The sequence below is a fragment of the Eptesicus fuscus genome, chromosome 10 (genome assembly GCF_027574615.1).
Source record: "Eptesicus fuscus isolate TK198812 chromosome 10, DD_ASM_mEF_20220401, whole genome shotgun sequence".
In the NCBI taxonomy this organism is placed as follows: domain Eukaryota; kingdom Metazoa; phylum Chordata; class Mammalia; order Chiroptera; family Vespertilionidae; genus Eptesicus; species Eptesicus fuscus.
Window position 1 is genome coordinate 430,561 of NC_072482.1, and position 9,399 is coordinate 439,959.

At 67.5% G+C, this 9,399-nt stretch overlaps 1 protein-coding gene across 1 annotated transcript in view; it reads right to left on the minus strand.

The window, feature by feature from the left end:
* GABBR1 (gamma-aminobutyric acid type B receptor subunit 1) overlaps nucleotides 1-8,282 on the minus strand; it is a 34,179-nt gene extending 25,897 nt beyond the window's left edge. The window contains exons 1-8 of the mRNA XM_054721966.1: nucleotides 8,015-8,282; nucleotides 7,678-7,768; nucleotides 7,068-7,271; nucleotides 6,258-6,443; nucleotides 5,163-5,183; nucleotides 3,879-4,039; nucleotides 784-918; nucleotides 346-516 (exon numbers count right to left, since the gene is read on the minus strand). Of these exons, the coding sequence (XP_054577941.1) occupies nucleotides 346-516; nucleotides 784-918; nucleotides 3,879-4,039; nucleotides 5,163-5,183; nucleotides 6,258-6,443; nucleotides 7,068-7,271; nucleotides 7,678-7,768 (969 nt within the window). The 5' untranslated portion in view covers nucleotides 8,015-8,282. The remainder of the gene's footprint in view (nucleotides 1-345; nucleotides 517-783; nucleotides 919-3,878; nucleotides 4,040-5,162; nucleotides 5,184-6,257; nucleotides 6,444-7,067; nucleotides 7,272-7,677; nucleotides 7,769-8,014) is intronic.
* Between the last annotated feature and the right edge of the window lie 1,117 nt (nucleotides 8,283-9,399).

Genomic DNA, 9,399 nt, shown 5'->3' on the forward strand with positions numbered 1-9,399 from the left:
CAGCCCTTGGAGTGCCTCCGAATCTGCTACCTCCCTGGTTCCTGTCGCAGATTTTCTCCCTTATTGTGTCCCGACTTTGGAGTGAACCTACTTTAGTAGAACTGGGTCATTTGGGGACTACCTGTCTGGGGAACAAAGCATCAAAGGGGGGGAGCCCTATAACCAGAAAGTTGAAGGATCCTTAAAATTCAACGTGCTCACTCCTCTGGCATAGAAAGAACATGCACTCAGCCCCGGGGAATGTGTTCTCTTGTGACAAAGAACCCAGGTCTCTCCCAGAATGAGTCCCAGGTCACCCCTTTCTGCCCGGAGCTGGAGTGGGCGCCCGTGCCCAGCGCCCCTCACCGATGTGAAGACTTCGGTGGTCTGCTGGATGGTGGCGATCTTCTTCCAGCCCCACTTCTCAAACAGTTTCACGCGGGTGGGATTGTGCAGGGTGGCTGATGGGTGAGTTCGAAAGAACGTGGGGAAGCGCTGCCGGTTCGACAGGGCGGGTGAGCTGGAGCCGTAGGAAAGCTACGAGGGGCAGGAGGGCAACAGGGACGTCATCCATGGGCCCCGCCAACAGCTGCCCGCTCTCTCCGAGCACCTCTGCCTCCGCCCTGGGCACCCATGGTCAGAGGCCTGCACACCCTCGCAGTCTGACGCCAGCGCCTTCCAGTGGCGGCCAAGGGTGGGCCTGTGCTAGGAGGCGGATTAGTCTGCAAAGGGCTCTGAATCCTGGGAGCCATCCTCTTAAACACACCCCAAAAACGGCTTGTCTTCTGACCCGACCCCTCTTACCACAATGAGATTCCACATCCTGGCGGCCTCTGCCACCAGCGTGGAGACCGAGCTGCAGCCGGGCATGAGGATGATCTTGATGGGGTCGTTGTAGAGCAGCTCGTACAGGTACTTGGTGGCCTGGCCTGGGTCACACTAAATGGGGGGGGGGGGGGCAGTGAGGGTCGGCTCTCCTAGCTCCTCCCATCCTTGCAACTCCTACTCCATTTCCCCCCAAAACCGAGTTACTTCCCCCAACTACCCACCCCTCCGCTGAACCCTTCTGTCATTACTGCCGTGTTCTGCCTCTGAGCGTCGTTTCCTGTCTTCTCGGTTCCCCTCACCCGTTAAATAAGTGCCTTCCAGCTGCTGCTTACCCACAGCCTCCCCTCCACCCGCAGTACCATGCCCACACCCCTCCCCTCCGGCTCACCCAGACCCGGCCACCTTCTCTCCAGCACGCCTGCTTCCTACCACGTTCCCACGCCCCAACATCAACGGGTAGAAGGAAATGGATAACCTCTCCCCACGGCCCAGGCAGCCTCCTCAAAGCCATTTTATGAAAACCCCTCCCTCACATCTGCAAACTCCCTCTCTCCACCTTCCTTTTTCTCCCTCTCCTCTGTACTGGGCCAGTGACAGCAGGAGCAGGTGCACCGGGGCCTGCTCAGCAGCCAGCCCTCCTGCTGGGCCTGACCTTTGATGGGTCCATAGGAAAAGAGACTCAGGGGCAGCCGTGGGGGAAGAAACAAGGATGAGGGAGGAACTGGGGAGAATAAACAGAATGACTCTCAAGAAGTGAGATGACTTTTAGGGGGCCTGAGGAGAGGCAAGGGGATGGGAAAGTAACCACACAGAAAGCCTGAAAAGAAAAGGATGGGGGGGGCAGGGAAGCCGAGGCCCCTCACTGCCCGCTGCCGCCTCTGAAAGATGACCTTTCAAAAGCCGCTGGAGCCCCAACGAAGCCAGTGGGGAGCCAGGCCGGAGGGACTCAGACAGGAGGCTCAGTGGGGAGCCAGTTGCAAGGAAATAAAGAAGGCCCCCTAAAGCCTGCTCCCTCTGCACGAGGCCTGACCGCGGGACACTGTGGGGGCTCAGGGCAGTGGGGGGCTGGCAGTCTGAAGCGCCCACCTGCCCCCACGCCAAGGGCAGTGCTCAGTGCCCACTCAGTGGCTGATTTTTGAAGGTGCTTCTTCCCTCCCACTCAGGCGTCTTTGTGTATCTTTCCCAGGATCTGTGACCCCTGCCCCTGCCCCAGCTTCCCCAAAGCTCCCCGCGCCCCTCCCCTTCCTGTCTGAAGGAAGGTGGTTAGGAACGAGGATATAGAACATGGAAGACACATACAAAGAGGGCGACGCGTGCTCCTCGATGTCTGTCCTTTGTGCCCACCTCCCCCCTGCTGCTCTCACCCCCCTCCCTCCCACACCCAAAGCAGCCGCAGGCTTCCTCCCACCGGACTCCCACCTCCTAGCACCTCCTGCCCGCCTCTCTCTGCTCTCTGCTCTCGCAAGGACCCAGATTTGCAGACGGGAAATGATACACCCGTGTGTCTGCCTTTCCATCTCTCCCTGCTGCCTGGCTCCTTTCTCCTTTCTCCTCCCTTCTCTCAGGGCCCCCATCTGGGCCCCCCCTCCAGGGCCTCACCTGGTATGGTGGATGCATCTGCACCCCCCCCCCCAGGCGTCCTACCATAAAGTCTACCCCACCTGGACTCCCACCTCCCACAGCCAAGTGCTTCTCTTGCTCTCCGGAGCTGGGCCTTCCCACCAGCTGACCGCCTCCCCCCTGCGGCTCCCAGTGACACTAACTCTCTTCCTGTGGCCTGTTGCTCTTCCCACTCACATCCGGGTTTAGCTGCACAGGCACCGCAAGGGCGGGATTTCTTGGTAAAAAGCAGGTCCTTGGGATTCATCCCCAACCCAGGAGTCAGACTGTACATTTAGCAACGCGCGGAGGTGATTCTTAGGAATACTGAAGTTGGAGAAGCACTGTCCCGGGACCCGAAGCTCCGGCTCCAAGCTCCGGACAGCCCTGCTCTCCCCACGTCTGCCCTCCTGGCTCACTTACCTGTGGCTAGGTGTGGATTAAAGCAGGAAGGTAAATGCTCAGCACACCCCAGGTGAGGTCGCCAGCCCTCCCCTGGGCTCTATTTCACTCCCCGCCTCCCTTAAGTGGGCACAGGTCAGAGATCAGTGTGAGCGCAAGCCTCCCTCCTCCGGCCACAGCCTTGGGGAGCCGCCCCTACCACACCCGGACCGACTTCCTTCCCATCCCGGCGCCCTCCCCACTCTGCCCCACTCTGCCCGCGCCCTCTGAGAGGCCACCTGCTGTGACGCTGGGAAGACCTGCTCAAGACCCAAGCTCCCAGGCATGCCAGCTCTCCCTGCCCCCTCCTCCCTGCCCCCAGGACCCCCCTCCTGCCCCCGTCTGCTGCTGGACCCTGCTCCCCGCCCTCCCCCGCCCCCGCCACTGCGGGGCTCCCTTGTGGGCCTCTAATCCAGTTCATCCTCCCGGCGTCTCTGACCACGAATGAGCCTCCCAGCCACACACTGCACAGCCACAGCCACAGCCACAGCCACAGCCACAGCCACAGCCACAGCCACAGCCACAGCCCAGGCGTCCTGCGCCGGCCGGGCGGGAGGGACTCACAGCGACCCTTCTGGTTTTGGGGATGAACGAACTCCAGAGCCCAAGTCTCTCAAAATGCTCTTCATTCGGCCCCTTTTCCTTCCAGCTCCAACCTGATGCCTTGTTCCCGTGGTGAATGCGACCCCATCCATTTCCTACCTGACACCCCCCCCCACACACACACACACACCCATCCCAGGGTTAGCTTACTCCCCAGAGGACCAGGATCAGCTGGCACCCTAAATCATCCCGCTTCCCCAAACCCAAGCGCGTCCGTCCGTGGGTCCCTGAGAGCAGAAGGGTCTGCCTTGCAGCAGGATTAACCACCGTGAACCCCTAAACCCTCATCCTGAACCCCCAGCCCCCGTGACTCCCACGCTCCTGCACTCCCAGCCCTTCTCCCGCTGGTCACACGTGGGAGGGGTCAGGCCGGAACCAAGTGGTCGGACTGAAGCCCCCCCCCCCCCCCCCCCCGGCCCCGGGGCTACCTGGCTGTCGTGGTGGATGAGCTTGAGCTCATAGTCCGGCAGGATGTCCCTGCGGCTGTTCACGTCCTCCAGCGCCATCTCCACGGCCGGCTGGCAGGCCTGGCCCCCGGGCCAGCCCCCGCTCATGGGAAACAGCGCCCCGATGTACACTGCGCGCCGTTCTGCAGAGGGGCGCGGGGGGACCCGCGGATGAGGCCGCGGGAGGTGGGGCGAGTGGGAGGCCCACACCGCCGGAGCCACCCCCACCGCCAGCGCCAGCAGAAGCGGCAGCGGCCACCGCAGCAGGGGACAGGCGCCCCCCAGACCCATGGCGGGGAGGGGGCGGGAGGCCGCGGCTGGGGGAGCGCGCTCAGGGCGGACACCGGTCCCGGAGAGGGCTGCGCAGCGGGCGTCGCGGAGGCGCCTCCATCCCTGGCTGCGTGGGGCGGAGGGGGCCAGGGCCTCAGGGAGGCAGGGAAGATGGGCTCCCCACCCCCGGCTCCAGCTCCGGCTCTGCCGCCGCCGCGGACTCTCCTCGCGGACTGACCGACCGACCCGGTGGGGGGATGCGGCGGGGAGGGGCTCTGACGTCACGGAGGCTCGCGGCGGGGGCGGGGGTTGAGGTGGGAAGAGGGGGGCGGGGAAGGAGGCGGGCTCTGCGGAGGAAGGACCCCGGAGCGGAGGGGAGGGCAGGGGCGGGGAGGGGCTGGAGGGAGAAGGCGACCCCCGGGGAGGAGGAAAGTACGTGGAGGGGGTGGGGGGCCGGAAGGAGGGGAGCAGCGTGCCGAGCAGGACGGCGGAGGCCGCGGGGAGGAGAGCGGAGGGGGAGGGGCCGGGCCACAGAGTGGGGGGTTGCTGGGAGCGTGGTGGGGGAGGGGAGGGGAGGGCGCGCGCCGGGAAGGGTTCTGGAACCAGACAGCTGGGGGTGGGGGGGAGCGGTGGGGGGAAGTGGGACGGAGCGGGAGGGGCCGAGGCGAGAGGGGGAGCAGGGGGGCGGCTGGGAAAGCCGAGGAGGGGCGGGCGTCCTCAGGTGAAGGCCGGGCAGGGAGGTGCTGGGGTCGGGAGCCGGGGGAGGACGGGGAGCCGGGGCCCTGCCGGGGCCGGGGAGCCGGGGAGAAGGCGGCGCCGGGGAGTGCAGCCGAGCGGGGAGGCGGCCGCGCAGAAAACCGGGCCTGGAGGCGGGAACCCGGCAGGACAGGGGCTGCTGCGAACGGGGTGGGGGCGGGGGGACACGGATCCCATCGCCTCGGCAGAAGCCGGTCGCGGGTGGAGGGGGCGGGTGGGCGCGTGGGGTTTTCCTCTCACCTGAGTGCGGCGTTCGGGTCACTGGCAGCGGGAGAGACGGATCAGAGAAGAGTTACCACGGCGCCCGGCTTCCCCGGCCGCACCCCCAGCCCCCCACACCTGTCCGGGCCGGAGGCGGGGAGGGCGGGAGCCTGCCTCTGGGGGAGGGTGCCTGGGGAGGAGAGCGAGGCGGGCTGTGGGTCAGGACTTGGGTCTGTGTGGGGTTTTCCGTAGGACGACAGAATCTGAGACAAATGCCTACAGCTAAGACACGGGCAGATCCTGATTGGTGGAACCTAAATGTTACAAATTGTGGGGTCTCGCTTTAAGAGAAAACAATTACAAACACAATTGTTTTAAGCTGTTGCTGTTAAAATATCCCATGCATTTTACCAAAGCCTGTGGCCACGCGGACACACGGTCAGAGCACAAGGCCCCAGGCCGCCTCATTCCCCCGCGGCCAATGCAGCCTCGAGGGCTCCCTCCTACCTGCCAGGACGGAAAGACAAACTGCACAACAGTTAGGTGAGAAGCCGAGTGGACGAGGGCAGAGGAAGCCGAGGTGTGCCTGCACCCCAGGGGCGGAGCTGCGGGGAGGGGGGCGCCCAGGGGCCGGCGGCGGGCCTGGACCGGGAAGGCCGGGCTGTCTGCGGGGCAGGGGCTCCTCGAGCTGACAGTTCGGCCCAGTGTTAAGCCTTTTTAATTTTATCCTGATAACTTTCCGCCCATGTGTTCTTCCCAATCTTAACTTCTCTAAGTATGATGTGATTTATTTCGGAGTCCGTACAATAACCCAGCTATCCAATAAGTGGGGAGGGGTCGGTTTATGCATAGAAAGTTCGAAGTTTAGAAAGGGCCTGGGGCTAGGGAAAACGGGAATTTACACCTTAAGGAGGGTGCCGGAGGGTGCGGCTCCTAACGGAGAAGAGAAAAGGTGAGGCCAAGCACCGGGGCAGAAGACGGAAGAGGAAGGCACATAGAGGGAGCTCCACCCAACACCGGCTCCGAGGGAGCGGCTGCGGGGGCCCGGGGCCGTCGGTGGGTGAGGAAGAAGCTGGGCCTTGGCCTCCGCCTCCCCAGAGCCCTCCTCCTCCCACCCGCTCCCAGCTCCCTCACCCTGGCAGTGGGGCTTGGGGCTGCTCCACTGGCCCTGACTGCAGGCGCTGCGGGAGGCCCCCACCAGATGGAAGTCGGGGTCACACCGGAAGTCCACCCGGGCTCCGTCCAGGGCTGGGAGGTCCCCGCCCGTCAGGAACACCTTCCCATTTTCCAGCATCAGATGTGACCTGGAGCAGATTCGGACTGTGGAGAGACAGGAGCAGAGAGGCCGGTGAGAGGCTGCTGCCCCTCGGGGGGCGGGCGGCCGGCGGGCACGGCCCGAGCACCCGCAGAGCAGGACGTGAGCGGAAAGGACCGGCCTCGGCTCCCAGGCCCCGCGCCCCGCGGCAGCCACGGCCCCGGAGAAAAGGCAGCGCCGCCGAGCAGGAGCCCAAGGGGGCGCTCTAAGCGCGCAAAAGGCGCTCTCCAGTGGGCGGTGCTGGCGGCGCGGGGAGGGCGGGGACTTCAGCTGCGACCACATCGGCCTTTTGTGTGTTACGTGCCTCGTGTTCACGCTAGATGGACTCCCGGGTGTGCAGTCTCTGCATGAGAGACAGCTATTCGGAAATGCGATCAATCCTTTAGAACGTTTCTGCATCACCTGCACTAATAAGCCTTGAAGAGAATGGACTCCCAAGATGGATAACCGGGCTGTGGCCTCCATGTGCGGTGTCCGGTGGAGGAAAGGGGACCCGGGCTGCAGGCCGCCTCGCCGCGCACCGCAGGTCCCGCCGACGGGCATGTGTCTGCACTGGCCCCGGGAGCCCGGTGCGGCTGCGGGGCAGCGGGAGGCTCGGTCCTGACAGTGGGGCCCGGGCAGGCACTCACCACAGCGGCTGGGGGTGTCCATCTCCGTCCAGGAGCCGTTGGCCAGGCACTTGCGGACCTTGGGCCCCACCACCTCGCGCTCTCCGCGGCACACGTACTCGATCTCGTAGTCCACGGGCAGGAAGCTGATGGCCTTCACCTGGTCCCGAGTCAGGCCCCGGTACCGGATGCCCCCTTCCCAGGGCGGGTGTATGATCTGGCAGCCTGCGGGGAGGCGGGAGGCGCGGGGGGAGGCTAGGGCGGGGTCCCAGGGCCGGGAGGACGGGGGCGAGGGGGGGGTACCGAGCAGAACTCGGCTCGGAGTCCGGAGCCCACAAGCGGGGAGGGAAGGAGCGGTCGGGTGCGGAGAAAAGTGACTGAGAGATGGGGGGGGGGGGTGCTGAGCGGGAGGACAGCGGAGTGAGCGGGTGAGAGGCGCCCACGGGCCGGGAGGACCAGGGACGGGCTGGGCTGGTGGCGACGGGGCCGAGCGGGCGGAGCCGAGGCGTCGCGCGGGCCGCAGGGAGGGGCCCCGCGGGCGTCGGGGTGGCCGAAGGGCAGCGGGGATACGGGGTGGCCAGGCTGGCGGGGCCGGGACGGGGACCCAGAGGGGTGGGGTGGGGGGGTGCACCTTCCGCGCTGGCGTTGGGGGTCTGCGCCCCGCCCGCGCCCTGCGGGCCGAGGAACAGCAGCAGCAGCAGCAGCGGCGGCGGCGGCGGCATCTGAGCGAGAGGCGGCGGCGTGAGCCCCGCGGGGCCGGCACTGCGCCCCGGGCCGGGCCGGCCTCCCCGTACCTCCGGGCTCCGGCCCGCGGCGCCGGGAACGGGAGGCTCCCGCGAGGAGCGGGGGCGGCGCTGGCGGCCAGGGGCGAGGGGATCGCGCCGCCGCACCGCCCGCAGCCTCCCCGGGCCGCCGCCCTCGCGGGGCCCCACCTCCCCGCCCCCGCCCCGCCCCGGCCCGGCTCTTACCTCGGCGCCGGCCCAGCTCCCCCGCGGTCCCCGCCTCAAGGCCCAAGCCCGGCCGCTCCTCCCCGCTCCCCTCGTCTCTCCCCCGCCTTCCTCTCCACCTTCCCCTCCTCCCGACCTCCGGCCCTGGAACCCGGGCGCCGCCCGGCTCTCGGCCTCCTCTCCTTTCCCGACCCCACCCCCGTCTCTCCTTCCCCGCGGCGGCGGCCGTGGGAGCGGGGAGCCCGGAGCGAAGGAGGCGGTGCCGGGGACCGGGGAGCTCGGGCGGAGGGGAGAGGGAGGCGGGCGGGCGGGGGAAGAGAGGGGAGAGCGGCGAGGGCCCTCCCACCGCCCGGCCGGCCCGGCGCCCCGCCCACCGCGGGGAGGCGCGCGCTCGGCGGGGCCCTGCGGCACCGGAGCGGGACGGGCGCGGAGCCGGGAGCGGGGCTCCGGCGGCGAAGGGCGGTGCACCGAGGGAGGCCGCTCGGACCCGGGTGAGGAGAGAGGCGACGGGCCCGGAGGCGCCGGAGGCGGAGGGGAGGGGAGACGTCTGGGCCGAGCGGCGGGAGCGGGCGCGAGGGGGCGGGACTGAGAGCCGGGCCGGGCCCGTTCGCCCCGCATTGCTGCTCGCACTGGAGGCCGGAGACGGAGGGGCTGCCGCGGGGAGAAAGGAGACAGGAGGGGCCTGTGAAGCCGCAGACGGGAGCCTCCCGGAGCCGGCGGGAGCCGCATCATCTCCGGGTCCCGCGGGGCCATCGGTGCTTCCCGGCGGAGGAACGGCCGGCCGCTCGGGGGCCGGGGAGGCGCCCGGAGCCCTGCGCGGGGCTTTGGCAGAGGAGCCGGCGTCCGCTGGGCCCGCGAGGGGCGGGCGAACCAGGCCCTGTGGGCCCATCAGCCCGAGGGCTCGGCCTTGGACCTTTTCCTAACGAACGTCTTGTGATGACCGCCCCCCGGGCGGGTTTGAACCGTCGGCGCTGTCACCCGCCTGCACGCGGGCGGCTTTCGGAGAACGTGAAGGGAGCGGCCAGACGTGATTGTGGTGAAATCACAGGCACACACTGTGCGCCCCGGCCGCGCGCTCCGTCCCCGGCGGCCACCCGCGCTGCGGGCACAGCTGCCGCGGCTCCTGGAAGGTTCCCTGGTGTGAAGCCGGCCTGGGCCGCGTTACCTCTCAGACTCGGATAATTAAACACGATTTCACCTACAGGAGCGGGCGGGCCGCGCCCGGAACACCTCAGCCCGGAGCCCGGGGCCGTGGCACCCCCGCGGGGCTGCAATCACAAGAAGAAAGCCCGCACGTTTATAAAACGCGCCCCAGGGACGGGGTGGGAACCCTCGGCTAGAAAACGGGGAAGTGGAGTCCGTGTGCGGCTCGGGTTGAGGGTTCAGCTTCCGGTCAGGGCCCAGGC